This window comes from Melanerpes formicivorus, unplaced genomic scaffold (assembly GCF_026170545.1).
Source record: "Melanerpes formicivorus ecotype bairdi unplaced genomic scaffold, bMelFor1.0.p_v2 SCAF_112, whole genome shotgun sequence".
Classification (NCBI taxonomy): Eukaryota; Metazoa; Chordata; class Aves; order Piciformes; family Picidae; genus Melanerpes; species Melanerpes formicivorus.
The window spans coordinates 639,598-660,955 of record NW_027142464.1 but is presented as its reverse complement, the minus strand read 5'-3'; the positions used below and the strand labels follow the sequence as shown (position 1 = coordinate 660,955).

Sequence of the window (21,358 nt, the reverse complement as noted above, 5' to 3'; positions counted from 1 at the left end):
GACTCGTTCCAGCAAGTCAACCTCCTTCCTAAACTGAGGGGCCCAGAACTGGACACAGGACTCGAGGTGTGGCCTAACCAGTGCAGTGTACAGGGGCAGAATGACCTCCCTGCTCCTGCTGGCCACACTGTTCTTGATGCAGGCCAGGATGCCATTGGCCCTCTTGGCTGCCTGGGCACACTGCAGGCTCATGTTCAGCCTGCCATCAACCAGTACCCCCAGGTCCCTCTCTGCCTGGCTGCTCTCAGCCACTCTGACCCCAGCCTGTAGCACTGCATGGGGTTGTTGTGGCCAATGTGCAGAACCTGGCACTTGGATGTGTTCAATCTCATGCCGTTGGACTCTGCCCATCTGTCCAGCCTGTCCAGGTCCCTCTGCAGAGCCTCTCTACCCTCCAGCAGATCAACTCCTGCCCCCAGCTTGGTGTCGTCAGCAAATTTACTGCTGATGGACTCAATGCCCTCATCCAGATCATCAATAAGGATGTTAAAGAGCACAGGGCCCAGCACTGATCCTTGGGGCACACCACTGGTGCCTGGCTGCCAGCTGGATGTGGCACCATTCACCACCACTCTCTGGGCTCGGCCAGTGCCCTCTAGCCAGGCTGGGGCCTTCCAGGCACACAGTGCCCACTGAGTGCCCCAAGAGCAGGGCTGGCAAGAGCAGTGGCAGCACAGCCAGGAGGTAGCCAGGGAGGACTCTTCCGCTCCACAGCAGCTTCACATCTTTTTGGCCAACCCAGGTTGAGAGCCTGAGGAGAGGCCCCACGGGGGGCTGGCAGGCGACTCCCAAGAGAGACAGAGAGAGAGGCAGACAGGAGGCAGCTCGTGGTAGGTGCTGTATTGACGAGATACTGATTGGTTACATGGAGAAACTTACAAATACAAAATACAGAAGAAACAAAACCAGGTTGGCTTCCCCCTGCCCCACCCCCAGCCCCCGGCCGGCTGGGGCAGAGCGGCCCCGCGGCTGCACTCCCTCACTAATGCTACAGTTTAGTGGTTCTAGGTGAATCGAACTGGTCTCAGCCTCAGCTTTACGTGGGGGTGGTTTGAAGCCTCGAGATCCCTTTTGTCTCCAGCAGTGACCTACAGTGCAGTGGGCCCCGGGGTGCCAGCGGCCCCCCCCGCCCCGGGGCGGGTCACGCCATCCACCACCACCACCACCACCACCAGAGGGAAGAGCAGAAGTTCATATATTAAAAAAGTGACTTAAGACTTAGAATTGAATTAGTATTGTACAGAAAGGTGCAGGTGGAAGAGCTCCCTCCAGCCTATGATCAGAAAGGGATGGAGAATCACAGCGGCCGCGGCGCAGCCGCTCTACGGTAAGTGCGGTCGTTAGCGGGCCCGGGCTCGGCGGCGCCCCCCCTCAGTTGCTGCAGCACTGGCTCCTGCTGGGCTGGCTGCTCTCCTGCAGGTCCACCACGCGATTCCTGCCGGCGCCCCCTGCGGCCGTCTGCGGCTCGGTTTTTGGCAGTTTCTTGGCTGGAAAGGAAGAAGGCATCGGGCAGCTCCTAGGGAGGCCAGCGGCAGGCCGGGCTCTGCTCTGCCACCCCTCCCCAGGGGGCTCAGGGCAGGGCAGTGCCAGCAGCATGAGCACAGCCAAACCCACCCCTGCTGCTGGCTTCAGCAACCCTTCCCCTTCCTCACTGACCACCCCAGAGGTGCAGAGGGTCCCAACACTCTCAGACTGCAGCAGGCTGGATGGGACCCTCCAAGGTCTTGGCTGCCCCCCCTGCAGGCAGCAAGGCCAGCTCCAGCCAGAGCAGCTCAAATGCATCCAGGGATGGGGCCCCAACCACCCCCCTGGGCAGCCTGTGCCTGTGTGTCACCACCCTCACTGTGCAGAACTCCCTCCTGATGTCCAGCCTGAATCTGCCCTGCCCCAGTTCCAAGCCACTGCCTCTTGCCCTACCCCTCAGCCCCTTCTGAGCAGCCCCTGCCCAGCCTGCCTGCAGCTCCCCTGCAGATACTGAAGTGCAGCTCCAAGGTCTCCCCAGAGCCTCCTCCGCCCCAGGCTGCACAGCCCCAGCTCCTTCAGGAATCCTTTCCAGGAGAGCCCCTCCAGACAGAGGGAATTGGTCACTGCAGCAGGAGCCCCTGGCTGCCATGGAGCTGCAGTGCTGCTGCTGCCCAGGGCTGCTGAACTGTTACCTATTGCCATGAAGATTTCGTTCACATTCATCGCTGTCTTGGCAGAGGTCTCCATGAACAGCAAGCTGTTGTCATCTGCATATGTCTGTGCGTCCTGCAAGCGGCCACGGGGCAGAGTGAGGGACTCCTGCCCCAGGCAGGCACCAGGCAGCTGCCAGAAGCACTGCAGGAATGCCCTGTGCCCCCCTGGCCCTGCGAGGCTGGGGCCGGGCAGCAGGCAGCTGGGCACAGGGCAGGCTGTGAGCCCAGCCTGGGCACTCTGTGTCCTGAGCAGCCTACCCCTGGCACTCTGCTGAGCTGCAGCCCTGGGCAGCTCCGAGGGAGGAGCTGCTCCTTGAAGTCTGCCTCAGACAAGGGAGCTGGGAGTGGTCCTTCCCACACCCCCACCCGAGCCCTGCCGCTCAGACCTCGCTGCAGACAGCCGCAGGTGTGCAAGGCTGAGGGGAGGCTGCAGTCAGCAGCTTGTGCTCCAGGGGCCTCATTCTCCACAGCTGCTACCCACAGGAGCTGCAACAGCTGAGCAGAGTGCAGGGGGAGGCTGCAGTCCCCTCCCCACTGACACCCTGGGGTCCTCAGCACTGCCAGTCCTGGCTCTCCCTCAGAGCACTTTCCACACCCCACCCCCCCACCCCCACCAAAGGCTTCCCCAGGGTGCTCAGGCAGGGGCTGTGCCTCTTGCCCCTCACCTGGAAGTCCACAGCCCTCTTGGTGGCCAGGTCTGCCTTGTTCCCTGCTAGTGCAATGACGATGTTGGGGCTGGCCTGCCGCTGCAGCTCCTTCACCCAGTTCTTGGCTCGTACGAAGGTGTCCTGCCAGCCAGGAGGCAGCAGTCAGGGAGGGCAGCAGCCCCTGGCTGCCCCGAGGCAGGGGGGGCTGGGACAGATCCTTCCTGCCAGCAGCCTTCTGCCTCTGCAGCACTTGGCAGCAGGGGCTGCTGGCAGCTCAGCGCCCCTGGGCAGGGGGCTGCAGCTCTCTGCGCCCTGCCGCCCCCCCGAGGCAGCACGGGGCGGTGCACAGCGCCCCCCAGCGCCCCCCCCCAGCACTCACTGTGTTGGTGATGTCGTAGACCACGATGGCTGCCTGTGCCCCCCGGTAGTACATGGGGGCCAGGCTGTGGTACCTCTCCTGCCCTGCCGTGTCCCAGATCTCGAACTTGACCGTCGTGTCGTCCAGGCAGACTGTCTGTGTGAGGAAGGCAGCTGCAAGGGAAGGGGGGAGCCCCTCAGCCACAGCCAGCAGCACTCCCCGGTCTGCCAACTGGTTCTGCCCTCCTTCCAGCCGGCAGAGCCCTGCTCTGGTCCCCCTGCTACAGGCAGCCAGCCCTGGAGCCTGACCCGAGCGCAGCAGACAGCCCCAGGGCCTCACCCTGCGCCCTGCTCGCCCAGCAGCTGCAGCCACAGCTATGGCCACCCCCTGCCTGGGTCACTGCAGGGTCAAAGGAGCCTCCTCCCAGCCCAGAGACTGCCCAGGGACCCAGGTGTCAACTGACCTTTGGTTGGTGACACCACAGCCATGGCTTCGAGCTAGGCCTGAAAGGGCTGAGGAGGCTGTGACCAAGGCCGGGCCAGAAGCAGCCCCAGCCCTGGTCTGAGGAGCTCATGAGGGGCCACAAAGCAGGCTGAAGGCCTCAGCTCTGATGGGAGGAGGACTGCAGGCCCTGCAGCCTCGCAGGCAGCGCAGTGGCCGTGGCTCAGCTCCCTGCCCCCTGCCCCAGCTCAGCTCCCTGCCCCCTGCCATGGCACTGCTCCTGGCCCCACTCAGCTCCCTGCCCCCTGCCATGGCCCCACTCCCTGCCCCCTGCCATGGCACTGCCCCCTGCCCCAGCTCAGCTCCCTGCCCCCTGCCATGGCACTGCCTCCTGCCCCAGCTCAGCTCCCTGCCCCCTGCCATGGCACTGCCCCCTGCCCCAGCTCAGCTCCCTGCCCCCTGCCATGGCTCTGCCCCCTGCCCCAGCTCAGCTCCCTGCCCCCTGCCCCAGGCACTGCTCCCTGCCCCAGCTCAGCTCCCTGCCCCCTGCCCCAGCTCAGCTCCCTGCCCCCTGCCCCAGCTCAGCTCCCTGCCCCCTGCCCCAGCTCAGCTCCCTGCCCCCTGCCATGGCACTGCCCCCTGCCATGGCTCCGCTCCCTGCCCCCTGCTCTGGGCACTGCTCCCTGCCCCAGGCACAGCTCCCTGCCCCCTGCCCCAGCTCCGCTCCCTGCCCCCTGCCATGGCACTGCCCCCTGACCTGGGCACTGCTCCCTGCCCCAGCTCCCTGCCCTGGGCACGGCTCCCGACCCCACTCAGCTCCCCAGCACCAACAGGTTGTGAGGCAGGAGCTCGGCAGCAGCTGCTGCACTGCTGACAGCAGACCCCAGAGCAGGCTGGCACCCCCCCTGGCACCCCCCCTGGCACTCACCCCCGATGGTGCTCTCCTGGTACTCGTGGAACTGCCCCTTGACGAAGCGCAGCACCAGGCTGGACTTGCCCACGGCCGACTCCCCCAGCAGCACCAGCTTGAACTGGCAAATCTTGCTGCCCGCCGCCGCGGGCCCGTTGGCTCGGGCCGCCCCCCGGCCTGCCATGCCGGCCTGAGCGCTGAGGCTGCTGCGGGTTCTGCGCCGGGATCCGCCTGGAGGCAGCCTGCACCTGCGGGGGGAGCTCGGCGTCAGCGCAGGCTCCCGGGGCGGCGGCGGCGGCGCCCCCGGGGCCGGCACGGGGAGCGGGGGAAGGGAAGGGACCGGACCCCCGCCCTGGGAGCGGCTGGACCCCGCAGCACCGCCGGGCAGCTCCTTGTCCTTCGGCAGGGAGCCTGAACCTCTCTGAGCCTCCCCGGAGCTGGAGACAAACTCTGCAGCGGCAGAGCTCCGGAGAGGGAAACAACTCCCTGGGTCCGGAGGTGACTGGGGAGGACCTTTGGCTCCTTCCTCCCTTGAGGTCACAGAGTGGCAGCTTCGGCCTCAGCACCAGACAGCCCTGGCAGGGCCACACAGCCCTGGCAGTGCCACACAGCCCTGGCAGGGCCAGACCTGAGCCACCCTGGGGGCAGCTCCTCCACTGCGCTGCCCAGGGGCACCCACACCAGGCTCTGCCCCTGCCAGCTGCAGGCCAGCCACGGGGGAGGTCACTTGGCCTCTGGACACAGGCTGCCTGCCCAGGCCAGCACTGCTCACTGGTGGCAGCAGGGAGGAGGCCACAAGGAGCAGTCTCTCCCTGCAGGATGTGGAGCAGCCCCAGCTGGCAGAGCCATGGCCCCAAGCGGCCTGCCCAGCCCTGGGGCCCTGCTACAGCCTTGCCAGGCCCCCAGCTCCTGACCCTGGCAGGATGAGACCCTCAGAGGAAGCAGCTCAGCAGCTGCCTGTGCAGCCACTGAGGAAGCAGCACTTGGCAGCTCTGCCCAGGAGCAGCTTGGCAGCATCTGGGCTCCAGAGGCACAGCTGCAGCTCCACAGCCTGAACCTTTCCACCTTGTAGCTTCTCCTCTGGCAATCAGCTTTGGTTTAACCTTGGATCCCTCCCCAGGGCAGCAGCCAGGCACAGGCTGTGCCACTGCTCCAGACCAGCACCAAGGGGCATGTGAGCCCTGCCCCTGCCAGCCCTGCCCCTGCCAGGGGCAGTCCCAGAGCCTGTGGACACCCTCAGCTCTTGGCCTGCACTCTGCCCTCTGTCTGTGCTGCCTGGGCACAAACAGCTCTAAGGCAGCAAGGCTCAGGGGGAGCCAGCAGCCACAGCCTCTGCCTGCTCTGCAGAGCCTCCCCCAGAGCTGGGCTGCAGGATGGCTCTGTGGCACCTAAGCAGCTGTCAGACCTTTAGGATGCCTGGGAGGAGTCTCTGCAGTTCAGATGCCCCTGCCTGGCTGGAGGGCAAACAGCTGGAGTGAGGACTGCCAAGGCTGCAGGCACCAAGAGCTCCCCCCTGCAGGAGCCTGGCACTGCCAACACCTCTGAGGACTCCTGTCCAAAGAGAACCAAGAGCAGCAGGCAGCTGAGGAGGGGCTGAGAGCCAGGAGTGCTCCATGCTGAGTGAGGCTGCTCCTGCTGCCCACCCCAGCCTGATGCCTGCATGGGAGCTGCCCCCCCTGGCTGCCTGGCACAGCAAAGCTGCCAGCTCAAGGTGGCAGAAGTGACAGCACCTGAGGGCTTTGTCCTGTGCTGCCCCTGGGCAAGGCCTGCACAGGGCTGGGGGTGCTGGGAAGCCCAGGCTGAGCCCCCCCAGGGCTGCTGCCATTCCCCTGGGGATTTGCTGGCTCAGAGCCAAGCCCTGCAGCCCAGGGCAGTGCTCATCTTGCTCAGGAGCTGACAGCCTCACATGAAGCTCTTGGCAGAGCAAAGCCCTGGAGTCACCAAGAGGCTCTGCTCCACCTCACACAGTGGGCAGGGAGCCACTGCTGGCAGGAAGCTCCTGCTGCCCAGAGCTGGGGAGGCAGCCTCAGGAGCCTGGGTCAGAAGAGGCTTCCCCAGCAGGGCCAGCAGCAGGCATGGGACCTGCCAGAGGCAGAGCCTGCAGCAGCCCAGCCTGGGGCTCAGCCTCCAGCCCCTGACAGGATGGACAGGAGCGAAGTGCCAGAGCTGGGCAGGCTCTGAGGGGTGCCAGAGGCAGCCCCCAGCCAGCAGCTGAGCCAGGAAGGGAGCCCAGAGCAGGGAGCTCCAGCACTCAACATGCTCAAGCTCTCTGCAGAAACAGGCAAGAGCTCCTGGCTGGGATCTGCAGCCCCTGAAGCAGCTCTGAACTGGGGCACAAAGCACTGCAGCTGCCTGGGGCTGGAGACTGAGCCCTGCAGAGTGCTCCTGGGGCTGCTCCCACTCCTCCTGCCCAGCCCCCAGAGCTGGGGGCACTCACTCCAGTTGAGCTGCAGCTGCCCACACCCCTGCTGCACATCTGGGACACCTGCAGGGCCACAGCCCCCAGAGCAGCCCCAGCAGAGGCTGCTTATCAGAGCTGCTCCTCACAAACAATTCCAGCAGCAGAGGCTTCAAGGCCAGAGCTGAGCCACAGAGCTGAGCTCCCCCCAGCCAGGCAGCCCAGGGCCAGCCCAGCAGCAGGAGCCCCTCCACCACCCACCCCAGGGGCAGAGGCTGTGCCCAGCAGGGAGCCATCATCCTGCTGCCACCTCCACAGCCTCGGGAGCCAGAGGAGAAACCACCAGGAAGGCCAAGGGCTGCTCCTCAGGCCTGAAGCCCACTGCTGAACAGAGCCAGTGGGGCTGGGCTGAAGGGCAGAGCTCCTGCCTGCTGCTCAGGTGCCAGGAGGGCAGCAGGGATAAGCCCAGACCTCAGCTTCCAGGCAGACACTGCCAGCAGTGGTCCTGTGCCCCAGGGGCTGAGGGGTGCACAGCCACAGCCTGCACACACAGAAGCCCCCAGCCCAGGCTGCTGCACCCCCTCAGAGGCCACAGCTCCACCTGGGCCAGCAGCAGACAGCAGCTCCAGCCCTGGGAACCCTGCAGGGAGCTGCCAGGGGCACTGCAAAAACAATCTGTGACCTTCAGAGTATCTCCTGCAGACAGCACAAAGCTCTCTCCCCTCCAGCAGCTCCTTCTCTGCAGCTCCCCAGCCAGGAGCTCCTTATCAGCCTGTGCAGAGCCTCTCCAGCAGCTCCCCAGCCCCTGCAGCCCTCTCAGTGCTGCTCCAACAGCTGCACAGAACTTGCACAAGAGGACTTCAAACTTCCTAGCCCAGGGAAGGGAAGAGCTGACTCCACCACTTCTGCCCCCTCCCAGGGTGCTGAGCCAGAGGCCCTGGGCTGCACCCACGCCCCCAGCAGTGCTCCCATCTCATTTCCTGTGGCTGAGCTCACTTGGCATCCCCTCCCCTCCCAACACAGCAGCCTCGGGAGGTCAGGGGCTGGAGCACTGCTGAGCTGCTCCCCCTCCAGAGGCTGGGATGGAGACAGCTTCCCCAGCACCACCCAGTGTGCTCCTGGGCAGCTGCTGCAGGGAGTCTCCAGCCCATCACCAGCCCAGCAAAGGGCCCTGAACCCAGCTGCCCACAGCTCAGCTACACCAGGAGGCTACTTTGCTGTGTTCCTTCCCACAGCCCCAGCTGCTCTTCCCCCTGCTGCTGCCCAGGAGCTCAAAGCTCCCTCAGCAGCCCCTGCTCCACCCTGCTCCCTCACCCAAAGGGTAGCAGCACCTCCTGCAGCAGCCTGAGGCCTGCACTGCCTGGCACTGGGGTGCCCCAGAGGGACAGACTGCCTCCAGAGAGGGATTCCTGCTCTGGGAGCAGCTGCCTGGGGCTGCTGCTGAGAGTTCTGACTCCAGCACCAGTTACTGAACCAAAGCATTGCTCCTCCTGACCTCCCAGACCCCTGTGGGCTGCTGCCCTGCCTGCTCTCCCCACTGCCCACAGGCTCAGCCTGAGCTCTTTGCCCTCTCCAGCCATGGCTCTCCTCTCATTACTCAGCTAAGGAAGTGTTAAACACTCTTGCAGTCAGCAGCAGGAGGCAGTGGGCAGCCCCAGGAGGCTGAGCTGGCCAGCAGGGCACCTCCAGCCCACAGCACCAGAGGCACCTTTCACTTCAGCCTCAAGCTTCAGAGCAGGCTGAGGCATCCCAGCCCAGTGCAAAGCAGCCCTGAGCCCCAAGCAGCAGCTCAGATGTGTTGACCACCACACAGAGCCCAGAACAGGAGGTGGAAGCTGTTCCACAGCAGGCTTTAAGCAGCAGCTGCCCCTGCCTGCTCCCCAGGCTGGGACACAGCCAAGGTCAGAGCTGCAGCAGCCCCACACAGGAGCAAGAAGCTAAGGGGCCAGGGCCCAGGGCAAGGCTGCATTTGCTCTCCCTGGCAGAGCAGCTGACAGTAGGAGCCACAGCTGGCAGAGAGGAGCTACAAATGTCACAGCTCCTGGTGGCCCTCACCCAGTCACAGAAACCCCAGCAGCACCTGGAACCTCCCCAGGGACCAGGCTGGAGCAGCTTTTGCAGGGCTGGGCACCACAAACCTGTTGCTCACCACCCCCCCAGCTGCACCAGCAGCCTCTGCAGGAGCACAGAGCCCCCCAGGCCCTCAGCTCACAGCCCAGGGCCTCTCCTGCTGAGCTGGAGCTCCATGCCCAGCCATGCCTGAGTGTTTCTGGGTCTCCTTCAGACACCTCCAACCCTTCGTGCCTCACTCCAGAGCCTGCAGCACCCCAGATGCCCCACGAGGAGCACAGGAGCTGCGTTTGTCACCAGCAGCAGCCCAGAACAGCCTCTGCTGCCCTAGAGCCTCCTCGCAGCAGACAGTCACAGCCTTCACTCCAGCAGCTCTCAGCCTGGCATTCAGGCTTCCAGATCGCCTACTGCCAGCTGAGCAGGTGAGCAGATCAGCAGAACATCTCCAGGCTCTTCTCCCCGCAGGAGCCACACCTTCCCCAGGCTCCACCGAGCCTTCAGCCAGCGCTGCAGGAGACAAAGGCGCTGGGAAGCGGCGGCCGGGCAGCGCCAGCACAGCGCCAGCAGGCTCTTGTGCTGGCTGCCGAGGAAGCTTTTCTTCCTTCCGAAGGAACACAGCCCGACCCGAGGCTCCGCGCCCCGGACGCGACATCCTCCTTCAGCCCGAAACCGTCGCCGCCACCGCGCTGCGCTTCCCGACTGGCGCCGCTCCCTTTCCCGGTCACAGTCCCCTACGGCAGCAGGGCCGCGCTCCGCAAGGCCGGAGCCGCCGGTGCGCCGTGGCCGGGACACCCGGCGGGCGCCACTCGCCCAGCCCCCGGTGCGAGAGGCTTGTTTCGGACAGCCCGGTGCCCCGAGCCCGCCGCTCGCTCCAGAGCCCAGCTCACGCCCAGCACAGCGGCTCCTCCCCCCCCCGTTCCGGCTCCCACCCCAGGACCTCGGAGCGGCGCGTCCGGTTGCCTCCCTGCCTCGGCCGAGCTCTCGGGGAAGCGGGTCCGGGGCGCACGGGCCCGGTGGTGCCGAGCCCCTGGAGCAGGCACCGCCCGGGACAGGGCTGGGCACCGAGCCGCGCCAGGTCCCTGCTGCCCGGAGCCCGCACGGGTCGTGCCGCGGCGGTGCGGGACGAGCAGACCCCGCTGACCCCAGTGCCGGCCACACTCACCGCCCGGAGCGCCGCTCCCCCCGCCGCCGGTGAGTCTCGCAGGCCCCGGCCCTCACTTCCGCCTTTACCCGTTCCGCTTCCGGACCCGCCCACCCCTTCCGCTCCCAGCCCGCCGACCACAGGCCACAGCAGCTGCCAATCAACACCGCCCCACCCCCCCGGGAGCCCAGCCCCCTTGCGGGGGCGTCTGCTCACGTGAGCAGCACCGCGTGACGCCATGGCGCTGGCCGCGGGGGCTGCTGGGAGCTGTAGTCCGGGGAGGAGCAGGGACGGCCCCGGGCGGGGGCCGCGGGCGGATCCTGAGCAGAGCCGGGGCTGGAAAAATAGAGCTTTTATTTCCCGTCGTGGGGGGAACGGGGCCGGGCGGGGAAACGAGACCAGCTACGGGACAGCCGCGACCCCCGGGCACCCCCCGCCCCACCCCGGCACATCACCGCCTTGGAGAACCCTCCCCAAGGCTCCTCGGCCCCGCAGGTCCCCGCAGCGGCAGCGCTGCCCAGCTCCGTCTCACGGCCCCGGGCACGGGGTGGGAGGTGCCGGGAGGGGCGCTCGGGCCTGGCCTGGTTGTAGAAGAGACCCCCGCGAAAAGTATAAAACGGTATCAAAATCCCTGCCGGTGTCGGGCCGGGACCAGCGCTGCTCCCGGGGGGCTCCCGGGGGGCTCCCGGCGGGGGCAGGACGCTGTCCAGCTCCGGCAGCTGCCTCCACGGACGGTTCGGGCGGGCAAAGTCGGCCCCGGTGACCGGATCGAGGCCGGCGCTGGTGTGTCCTGGGCAGCGGGGTGGCGGCGGAGGGCACCCCGGGGCGAGGGGACCGGAAGGCGGCGACCCCGCGCCGGCATCCCGGTGCCCACGGGGTCAGTGGGAGCTGGTGGAGCTGGAGCGGGGCTGCACGTGGGCGCGGGGCCGGCCGCTGGCCGAGCAGCCGGGAAAGGAGTGGGCAGAGCGGGGCGGCAGCGACGGCGGCGATGAGTCCAAGTCCTGGCGGGGGTCCGGGCTGGGGGTGATTCCCTGCGGTGGGCACAGCCCCTCGATGCCCACCCAGGGGTGTATGGCGGGGCTGGCGGCGGCGTGTGCCGAGTGGCTGCGGACAGGGCAACGTTTGAGGCGGGGGCTGGCAGAGGGGGAGCTGTGGGAGCTGTGGAGCACGGGCGGGGGTGAGGGGGGCACTGGGGCAGAAGGTGGCGAAAGCCGAGGGGGCATCGAGGTGACCACAGGCAGGCGGTGGGAGCAGGCAGGGGGCGGTGGGGTGCCCAGGCGGCCCTGGAGCAGCTCCATCATACGCTGCAGCTCCCGGCTGAGGTGGGAAACCTCCTGGTTGAGGTGGTTGATCTGCAAGGGGAGGCAGAGCAGTGAGCACAGGCAGATGCCACCGGTCAAGCGTCCCCAGGTGTCTCAGGGGCATCCCTCAGGTTCCCACCGCACCTCCTGGTTAAGCCTCCTGATGTTCTGCTTTATCTCCTCTGCCTCCAGCGCTAGGGCTGGGCCGCCTGCGTCTGTCCCTGCTGGGGAAGACAGGACTGGTGACAGAGGGCTCCCCTTGCCTCCTGCCCCCATGGCTTGCATCCCCAGCTGTGCCTGGCAGCTGCCACAGGTACCTGACGTGGGGGAATCCCTCGCTGTGCCCTGCAACGAGGCATCCACATTGAAGGAGAAGGTTTGTGGCTCTGATGTCCTCCCATTGTCTTCAATCCCGTCCACGACTCTAGAGCAGGAAGTGGGGGGGGAGGGCTGGCTCTCGTCACACTCTTGCCCCTGTGCCACCATTTTCAGTGGCCTCCCGGGGCTGGCACAAAGCCACAGCAGTGGCATATCCGAGCCTTACCTGGGGCTGAGGTCCGGGGGTCCGTCGGAGTGCAGGGAGGGGATGAGGAGCTTGGCCGGCCTCCGGCCCGCGCTGCCCTCCCGCTCCGGGAGCCGAACGTCCCTGCGGCACTGCGGGGAGGGACTGCGGCCGCGGCTGCAGCGGGCCGGAGAGCGGCAGTTGCGTCGCAGGGCTGAGATCTGGCACAGATCATCGCCCAGGAGGCTGCTCAGGGAGCTGCGGCGTGCGGGGCTGCTCAACTGGGGCAGCAGCAGCTTGCGGCGGGAGACGGCGGTGGGCGAGTACTGGAAGACCTCATCCGACTCCTCTTCGTCCTCCACGATGGAGGGAAGCGGCTTGTCCGTGGCGGCACCGCTCTCCGGACGAGGCTGCGGGAGTGGGGAGGAGGTCAGGGGTGGTCCACGCAGAGGTGCCCAGGCCATGCCCCGTTCCGCCTCCTGCCTCTGGCACAAACCTGCGGTCCCTGCGACAGCCGCGGTGACCGGGAGTAGCGGCAGAGCCCCTGCGGGGAGAGCAGACGGTGCGGGTCAGCGGGAGCCTCACACAACCCCAGGCGCACCCCAGCAGCCAGGGGAGGGGCACAGGGCTCCTGCAGGGCCTGGCAAGCTCTGCTGCATCCTCCGCCCCTGGCTTATGAAATCCTCACCTGGGCGATGGAGGAGTTGGGATTTGGTAGGGCTGTCTGGGATCTAGAGTGACCTCCTGCCCCTGGGGGTGGTGTGTACCGATGGGGATGCTCTGGAGGAGCAGCAGAGCCGGGGGAGGACAGGTTCTGCAGAGCTATTTCTGCAGCAGAACATCCCCTTGGCTGCCGGAACCAGCAGCGTGACTAAACCTGGCAGCCCCCGGCGCTGCCTCCTGCGCACCGGGGGAGCTGTGCCCTGGCTGCCTGTCCTGCGGCGCCTCCCCCTTCTCCTCCACCCCCATTTCCAAACCTTCCATCTGCCTCAGCCTCCTGCACTGCAAATGCTCTTTTTTTTTTTCCTAATGCCCTGGGTTGCACGAAGCTGAGAGCCAGGCTGGGATGGACTCTCACAGCCAGGGTGGCAGAGCCGCAGCCTCTGCCCTGACCTCAGAGCCTGGGCACCGCGGGGAGGTAGGAGGCAAACTCCCACGGCCGTACTGAGCTTCAGCCCTCTCTGTTCTCTGGAGTCACAAGGACAGGAAGGGGGCTGGGGAGAGGACACTCAGCCACCTCCATCTCGCTGCCCTCCCGCAGGTTGAAGGTCAGGTCCTGGCGGATTTCGGCCGAGAACTTGCTGGCGTACTCGGGGTAGAGCTGCAGCACCTCGCAGAGCCCCCGCAGCCCGATGTGCTGCAGGTCGCAGTAGGTCAGAGCCTTCACGTCCGCGTTGGTCTTGATCACCTGGTCCGTGCTGCACAGGTCGGCTCCGATCAAATCCCCTTTGCCTGGAGGAGGGCACCGGGGTGGGCAGCGTGAGCCCCCAGCCCCTCACCCGGCCGGGCAGCAGAAGGGGCTGGGGCAGAGCCCACGCCGCCTGCCCTCACCCAGGATGGCCAGGACCACGTTGTCCTTCAGCACCTCGAGGGAGCCGGAGCAGACGAAGTAGTTGGCCTGCAGAGCGTCGCCCTGGCGCAGCAGGTACTCGCCCGGGGCGCAGAACGAGGTCTTGATGTGGAGCGAGAGGGAGCGCAGGCAGCCCCTGCTGGCGGTCTCGAAGATGGGCAGCTGCAGGATGTCCTTGTTGAGGTGCATGGCTACGTCTGCTCGCAGCTCATCGGGGAAGTCGTGCAGCAGCTGGGGAGAGTGGGGCGAGGGTGCTGGGTGTGGGTGGCAGGGAGCATCCTTCCCCCTCCAGAGTGGAGCTACGCTGGACACCACAGCAGAGCGCAGTGGTGCCAGCCAGCTGACAAGGGACAGCGCTGGCCACGGCAATGGGCTTGGCCCTGCTCCGTGTGCCTATCCCAGCCCCGGTGCTGGCAGGGATCTGCCCCAGACCTGCCACACAGCCCTGGTCCCCCCGTCAGCAGACCACGAATGTGCACATCTGCACACAGAGGTGTGCACACCCACAGCCGGTCCCACCAGCCCCAGCGCCCCCACACTGGCTAAAGGATCGGGGCTGGAGCAAGGCTGGAACGGGGCTGGCCCAGCTCAGCCAACACCTCCTACCTCGTTGGCATCAATGCCGTTGTTCACCGACCAGGTGGTCTGGAAGTACTCCAGCATCCTCTGCTTGAGCTGCTGGGGCAGGCGGTGGACGCGGATGAAGTCCTTGAGGTCCTTCATGCGGGTGTGGTAGAGCGAGCGCCGCGAGTACATGCGCTGGATGATGGCCGTCACGTTGCCGAAGACCACGGCGTGCATCAGCGCTGGGGGCCGGGAGGGAGGCATCAGCCCCGCCGAGGGGCTGGCTGCAGGGGGCTGCAGCAGGCGGAGGGCCAGGCAGGGGCTGGGCTCTGCCCCCACCAGCAAGAAGGGACTGAGGGATGCTGCTGAGGGGCTTCCCCCCTAACCCATCCCCAGGGCTGTCCCACAGGGCACGCGTGTTCGCTGCCTCCCCCCCAGGGCCCTGCCCTGCCCCGGCGCCCCTGCCCCAGCAGCCGGAGGTGAAGCCCCCCCCGGGCCGTGCCCTGCTCCCTGCCTCACCCCCGATGAGCATGGTGCAGATGGAGAAGATCTTCTCGGCGTCGGTGTTGGCACAGACGTTGCCGAAGCCCACGCTGGTCAGGCTGCTGAGGGTGAAGTAGAGGGAGGCGATGTAGGCGCTGCGGATGGAGGGGCCCCCCACGGAGTTGTTGATGTAGGGAGCCTCCAGCCTCTTGCCCAGCTCGTGCAGCCAGCCTGCCAAGCACAGCCCAGGGTTAGCACTCTCCGGGCCCCTGGTGCCCAGCACGACCCCCAGCTCTGCCCCGGCCTCGCTTTGCAGGCAGGCGCCAGCCAGAAGCGCTGAGGCCCCTGGCGCTCCCCGGCCCTGGCACTGCCCGCTGCCCCTGCCAGCCGCTCTCAGCGGGTTGGGGGCCTGCCCCTGCTCACCGATCTCCCAGGTGCGGGGGTCGCCGCTCTCCATCTCCTGGCGGCCGATGACATACCAGATGCAGGCCATCCAGTGCGCCAGCAGGGCGAACATGGACATGAGCAAGGTGAGCACCATGGCGCTGTACTGCGAGTACCGATCCAGCTTCTGCAGCAGCCGCAGCAGCCGCAGCAGCCGCACCGTCTTCAGCAGGTGAACCAGCGAGGTCTGGGGAGCGGGCAGGAGGGTGAACCCCCGCGGGCAGGACCCTTCACCGCCCCCCCACAGCTGCCAGGAGGGTCGTGAGCAATGGGGCCGGCTGGGAAGAGCTCATCCCCACGCAGCCTGAGACCAGTTTGCCCAGCACGGAGCTGGGGTCACAGCTTGGCAGGGCACCAAATCACCCTGGGGAAGATGGAGAGGGGCAGGGGTGTGACGGGCAGGAGGGCGGCAGGCAGCACTGGCTGTTCTGTACGCTGGGCAGAGCTCAGGGGGGCTGGGCACTGGGTGCTGGGTGCAGGGCAGGTGGTGCCCTGTCAGTTACTGTCCTTTGTGGCAGCCTCTGGTTAAACCATGTGGGAGGCTTCTCGCTGTGGCTGCCACTGCTGCTTCCCCTCAGCGCCTGTGATGCCCCTGGCAGGCAAGCAGCAGATGCCGGCAAAAGTGCCCCCCGGTGCCCCCTGGCACTCACCACGGTGACGTTGAAGACATAGAGCAGATCAAAGGGCAGCGCAGCGATCAGGTCCACGAAGAACCAGGTGGCCACGTAGTGGATGCAGATGGAGCGGGGGTCGTAGACCACCTGCCCCGACTGGCTCACGTAGGTGGTCCGGAAGTTCAGGATGATGTCTGCCCGAGAGAGCGGCGCCAGCCCTCACCACCCCCTGCGCTGGGCAGCTGGGACAGGCTCTGCAGCCAGCCTGGCTCCTGCCCCTGGGGTGCTTGGCACCAGCAGCAGGAGCTAAGCAGTGACAGCTCCGCCCTCCATCAGCCCCCGGGCCCGCACCCCCGCCCCGCTCAGCCCTGTCCCGCATGCCAGGCGGGCACTCAGCCCCGGCAGGACCTACCCAGGATAAAGAGCATCTCCACGGCAATGTCGCTGACGATGGTGCTGCGGGCGGCCGCCAGGCTGTCCTCGGTGCCCGTGAAGCAGACGTTGTAGGGGACGGTGACAGCCACGTAGAAGGTGGCCAGGAGGATCAGCCAGTCCCAGAGGGCCTTGAAGATGCTGTAGTGCAGCAGGATGAAGCGAGATTTCTGCACCGAGGCCACTTTGTACTCGGGGACGGACGGCTTGCTCTCGAACACGTTCTAGGGGAGCAAGTGGCAGGGTGGCACAGGGATGGCACAAGGGCCAGCCTGCAGCCCCACTCCTCGGGAGCCCTGCCAGCCCGGCTCACACCTTGATGCCAGGTATTTTCCAGTGGGGTGCAAAGGCTGCGCTGAGGTCACCCTCAGAGCTGGGCACAGAGTGCCTGATTGCAGCACATAAATCAACGCTGTGCTAATCAGTAAATCCACTGGCACTGCCAGCTGCTGCCCAGAACTGTCCCAGGTGCCAATTCACACACTGGGGCAGAGCCACCTCCACCCTCCTCAGGGGCATGGTGCTTCTGAGGACAGTGAGAACCCAGCCTGGGCACAGACATCCCATGCAAGCCACCAAAATTCAAATCCCCACTGAAAGCCTTTGCCACTTGCCAGCTCTGCCCCTCCACCCCCCACCCCCCCCAAATGACAGATTTCCCTCCCTGGCCCCACGTCTGCAGGTGATGCCCATGGCTGTGGCCATGCCCAGGGACTGCAGCCACAAGAAGGGGCTGGCACAGAGACAGTGCCAGTCCCTGCTGCTGCTGCAGCCCGGTAACAGCGCTCCCTGGGGCTGGCACAGCTGGCACGGCTGTGTACACGAGCGGCTGAGTTTTCCTGACAGCTAACGTGTGAGGAGAGACACAGCCCTGCGGGAGCTGCCAGGGCATCTGTTCTCCCTATGGCAACGCTGGGCACCTGCTGCTCTCTCTCCTGCTGCCAACGAACTGCCAGGCTTTGGAACAGGCTGCTCAGGGAGGTGTTGGAGTCACCACCCCCGGAGGTGTTGAGGAAGCTTGGGGCAGGCTGAGTGAGCACGGTGGGTGTCAGACGGGACGACCTTGGAGGTCTTTCCAGACTTAATGATTCTGTGAAGCACTTTTTCAGCCTTCACCATGGTGCAGCTGCCAGGGATGGACAGGATGGAGGGGACTGAGGAGATGGAGGGGGTGGAGGGCATGGAAAGGATGGAGGTGATGGAAAGGATGGAGTGGATGGAAGTGATGAAGGCACTTTGGTGCCTGGGGAGGCCAAGGAGATGTGTGCATGGGAACAGCTCCCCAGCGACCAGCTTGCCGCAGCCCCAGCCCAGGAGGCACTGGGAGAAGCTGAAGCCCTTCCAGGTCCTTACACGGTTGATTTTCATCTCGTTGTGGTCCCTCCGGGCAAACTGCCTGCTGAGTCGCTGCAGCACGGTCCGGCCCTGCCTCCGCGCTGCCTGCAGCCGCGACCTCCCGGGCTTCTTGCTCCTCTGCCTCTCTGCAGCAGGAGGGACGTGCTGGGTCGGTAGGGAGCTCTGAGCCACGGCTGGCGCCGCAGCGCAGGAGCCGATCTGCAGACCCCTCCTTGCGTGGGGTGCACAAAGGCAGCAGGAGCCAGCAAGGAGCCTGGAGTCCCTCCACCAGGGACCCCCTGCACAGCACTCCCCAGAGCCCATCCCTGTCCCGCACCCACGGCTCACCCTCCTTCTTGTCACTCTGGTGGCTCCTGCCCCGGCTCTCTGTGATGTCCTTGAAGGAGAAAAGGAAGAGCACCACCTCCCCCTTCTCGTTCTTGATGGGCATGATGTCCAGCAGGCACCAGAAGGCAGCTCCTGGGGGGAAGAAAGGGATGGTGAGGGCAGGACAGGCCCCTGCTGCTCTGCGTTTTCCCCCCGGGGCTGGCACGGGGCCGAGTGTCAGCCAGAGCCATGGGCAGGGGACCAGCCCCACGCACCACTCACCACCCTTCTTGTAGAAGCAGACCTCGGTCTGGTACTCCTGCCTGCCGTCCAGCACCTTCTCGATGCGCTGCAGGACAGGCTCGCTGGTCTCGGCCCCGTACAGGAAGCGGCAGCTGCAGTTCTTCTGCATGACCTCGGTGCGGGCGAAGCCGGTGAGGTCGCAGAAGCCATCGGAGCAGTAGACGATGGGGAAGCCGCGGTGGACCTGCGCGTTGGCCAGGATGAAGTTGCTGTCTGAAAGGAGACGCAGCCAGCCTGAGGGTTTGGGGCCACCCTGGAGGGCTCGCCGGGGAGCCCAGCCCTGCCAGCCCACCGTGGATCCCTCTGGGACTCAGAGCCAGGTCTCCATCCAGATGCTGCCAGCTGATCCCAGAGCTCATATCCCCTGTCCTGCTGCCTCTGAGCCTCATCCCAGGCAGGACCCCAGGCCCACGTGCTGGAAGGGGAAGGGGCCCAGCTCCCTGATTCCATCACCAGAGACACGATCCTGGGCGAGGCGACCCACGCCTCCCCCTTGCCATCTGCTGCTCCCACCGCCCCCCGGGGCTCAGGCAGCTTAACGGGAGTGGCAGCAAGCCCGGCTGGGCACTGCCAGCCCAGAGGCACAGGGCTGCAGTGCTGGGACCTCCAACCAAGGCACAGCACGACACGGCACCCAGCAAGGGAGGAGCCACTAACCGAGGGTGAGCAGAGAGCACACACAGAGCTGGCACAAGCCATTGGTGAAGGGGAATCTCTTCAGCCTCTCACAGCACCACAGAGCCACCCCAGCATCAGCCCTGGGAGCTGGCACCAGGCAGAGGAAAGCCCTTGCCAGCCCCATGCCCAGCCCAGCTGCAGAGCTGCTGTTTGTGCCCTGCAGCCCCCCAGACATGGGCAGGGGTTGTGCCCTGGGCCCTCAGCCATTCACTGCTGCAGGCTCTGTGCCAGCAGGACAGATGGCTTCATGCTAAGAGGGTGCCAAGGAAGTGGGCGTGTGGCTGGCACAGGCGGTGTTTGCGCCCATTGAAGGCAGACCAGGGTGTCCCCAGCCCCAACACGGTCCCCAGGCTGTGGTCCCTAGCCCAGCACCCCTGCAACCCCCAGCCCGGGCTGCAGGAGCAGGCAGACATGGTCTGTACCTACACAGAGGGGAGCCCACAACAGATCATGGCACTGACAGCAGAGCTGGGCCAGGGTGGTGTGGGCACAGCAAGGGCAGAGGAGGTTGCAGGAAGGAGGATGGCAGCCTCCAGCAGCCCTGGCGCGATGGGGGTGCAGCGGGGCCACCACAGCACGGCTCAGCCCAGGATTAGCCTGGGGAAGCAAAAATAGCCTGGAGCTGTGACTAAGGCCAGATTTTGGCTCTGGGCAGCAGGATTATGGCATTGCCCAGGATGTGTTATTAGAAAAGAGAAAAAAAAAGGGCTGGTGTTTGGGAGCAGCTCGGCTGCGCAGGGGCACGCAGCCCACGGGGGCTTGGCAGCTCCCTGCCAGGGCGGCCACCCCGCCTGGACGGGCACCCTCAGGCCCAGCGGGCAGCGGCTGCCTGGCAGGGGCAGGGTTAAGTCCCACGGTATCAGTGCAGCTAAAGTCCCTCTCCATGGCAGATAAAGCCGATAAGAGACAGCAAACCTGGAAAGCCAGAGCTGGTTAAAAGTGCCCAGGAGGCCGGTGGGCAGGATGCTGCCAGGGTGCTGTGGGGCAAAGCCAACCTCTTTGGGGCAAATCCCAAGAGTTTTGGTCGGGGCAGTGCAGGCAGCTCCCCTGGGAACCCTTCTCAGGGAGCCAGACCCAGCCCTGGAAAACCTCTGCCCCTGGAGTCCAAGATACAGGCAGCTGGAGCCTGGCACCCCCCTGGGCACAGCCTGGTCAGGGGCTGGTGCCTCGTCACCAGTCACCCTCAGAAGGAATGGTCCAAAGGAGAGCTCCTACGGGCAGGCAGCCCCTGTGCCATCTGCGATGCTCCAGATCATTCCAGGTCAGGAGCCAGCACAGCTTCGCAGCCAGCGCTGCCCCAGCGCTGCCCCAGTGGTGCCCTGGGAAGTGGCTCTGAGCTCCCAGTGCCACCTCCCTGCCAGTCCTTCCTAGCAAGGTGAGGGATGTCCAACCCCACAGGCATCTGGCCCGGGAGGCTCCTGCTGCAGATAATTTGGGGGGGCCCTGTGGTCAGCCCCGGGCACAGCCTGTTCCCAGGGGGCTGCGTGGTGCCCGCGGTGCCGGGAGCTGGCACGTGGCATCCCGGCATGATTCCCTCCACAGCCTTAATCCACCCTGGCCCCAGCACAGGGACATGCAGGGGGGCCCAACGCCGGGGACACCCCCAGCCGTGGGACACAGCTGCAGAAGGGACAGGGCTGGGACAGCCCCAGGCCCACCCCCGCCCCTGCCAAACCGCACCGCCACCGACGGCCGCCTGCCCCGGGACACCGGCGAGCAGGCAGAAGCTTTGCCAGCCGGGGGGCTAGCGGGGGCTGGCCTGCGCATCACCGGCGGCCCCCGAGGGCCCCGTGTCGGTGGCGGCAGATGCGTGCCCCGCGGGGGACAGACACAGGCAAAGTCGGGGCCGCTGGGGACACCTGGGGCAGCCAGGGCAGGGTGAGCCCGCCCGAGACCGCCACCGAGACGCCCCCGAGACCCTTCCCGCGCCGCGGAGCCCGCTCGGTGCCTCTCGGGCTCTGTCCCTGGTGCTGAGCGCGGCCGCTCCGACCCTGACCGGGACCACGACTCGCAAAGTGGAGCGAGGGGACCAGCGCGGGGGCTGCCCCGGACACGGGGCACACGGCGAGTCCTGGAGCACCGACCCCGAACACGAGGGCGTCACGAAGCACCGACCCCGGACACGGACACTGGGAGTCCGCAGCTGAGCGCGGAGGCAGTCGCCTAACCCCAGTCCTCCTTCCCGCCACTGCCGAGGGGGCAGCGTCTCCCCCCGGCCCCGCCGCGCCCAGCGCGGACCCTTCCCCGCTTCCCCCCGCCTCGGCCCCGGTGCTGGCCCTACGAGTGCCATCGAAGCGGGTGGCGATGGTGTCCAGGAAGGTGTTCTGCGGCGCCAGCAGCCCCTTCATCACCGGCATGGTCCCGACGGGCCTCCAGCCGGGGGCTGTGCCGCGGGGCTGGGCTGTGCCGCCGCCCCGGGGCCTTCCGCCGGTACGGCCCCGGCGCCGCGGGCTGATTCCGGCTCGGCTCGGCTCGGCCCGGCCCGGCACGCCCGGGGCTCCCGCCCCGCCCCTGCCCCGCCCCGCTCCGGGCCCTGCGCGCCGCCGGCAGCGGGAGGGGCCTCAGCACGGGCAGCCACCGGCACCTGCTCGGGGGCGGGTAGAACCCGCCCCACCGGGACCCGCTCCCTACCGGGACTCGCCCTAGCAGCACCTGCTCGGTAC

General features: G+C 66.6%; 2 protein-coding genes across 6 annotated transcripts; both read right to left on the bottom strand.

Moving 5' to 3' along the window:
• Positions 1-825: 825 nt before the first annotated feature.
• Positions 826-10,243, bottom strand: RAB5C (RAB5C, member RAS oncogene family). Its single transcript, XM_068166988.1, has 6 exons — positions 10,164-10,243; positions 4,552-4,781; positions 3,204-3,355; positions 2,843-2,965; positions 2,157-2,250; positions 826-1,487 (listed from the first exon to the last, which is right to left on the bottom strand). The coding sequence occupies exons 2-6, from the start codon at positions 4,715-4,717 to the stop codon at positions 1,372-1,374; spliced, it is 651 nt and encodes a 216-aa protein (XP_068023089.1). The 5' UTR covers positions 4,718-4,781; positions 10,164-10,243; the 3' UTR covers positions 826-1,371.
• Positions 10,244-10,479: 236 nt separating this feature from the next.
• Positions 10,480-21,150, bottom strand: KCNH4 (potassium voltage-gated channel subfamily H member 4). Of its 5 annotated transcripts, none has more exons than XM_068167034.1 (16): positions 20,977-21,150; positions 17,997-18,230; positions 17,736-17,867; positions 17,406-17,533; positions 16,033-16,276; positions 15,657-15,814; positions 14,986-15,193; positions 14,599-14,793; positions 14,122-14,321; positions 13,497-13,746; positions 13,183-13,397; positions 12,442-12,489; positions 11,988-12,355; positions 11,761-11,867; positions 11,588-11,682; positions 10,480-11,494 (listed from the first exon to the last, which is right to left on the bottom strand). In XM_068167034.1, the coding sequence occupies exons 1-16, from the start codon at positions 21,050-21,052 to the stop codon at positions 11,021-11,023; spliced, it is 3,132 nt and encodes a 1,043-aa protein (XP_068023135.1). In that variant the 5' UTR covers positions 21,053-21,150; the 3' UTR covers positions 10,480-11,020. The 5 variants fall into 5 exon arrangements, with proteins under 5 accessions (XP_068023135.1, XP_068023136.1, XP_068023132.1 ...); XM_068167035.1 differs by having other exon boundaries at positions 11,588-11,667; XM_068167031.1 differs by lacking the exon at positions 20,977-21,150 and having other exon boundaries at positions 18,019-18,487.
• Between the last annotated feature and the right edge of the window lie 208 nt (positions 21,151-21,358).

Bases quoted from the DNA above. Each gene is read 5' to 3' on its own strand.
- KCNH4 (XM_068167031.1), bottom strand. From the start codon at position 18,406: ATGAGGCTCAGAGGCAGCAGGACAGGGGATATGAGCTCTGGGATCAGC. The intron at 15,194-15,656 runs GTGAGTGCCAGG...CCCGCTCCCCAG, and splicing joins ATGTCTTCAACGTCACCGTG to ACCTCGCTGGTTCACCTGCT. The intron at 13,747-14,121 runs GTAGGAGGTGTT...CACTCTCCCCAG, and splicing joins ACGGCATTGATGCCAACGAG to CTGCTGCACGACTTCCCCGA.
- RAB5C (XM_068166988.1), bottom strand. From the start codon at position 4,717: ATGGCAGGCCGGGGGGCGGCCCGAGCCAACGGGCCCGCGGCGGCGGGC. The intron at 2,251-2,842 runs GTGAGGGGCAAG...GGCCGCTTGCAG, and splicing joins AGAGGGCTGTGGACTTCCAG to GACGCACAGACATATGCAGA. The intron at 1,488-2,156 runs GTAACAGTTCAG...CTTCCTTTCCAG, and splicing joins CGAAATCTTCATGGCAATAG to CCAAGAAACTGCCAAAAACC.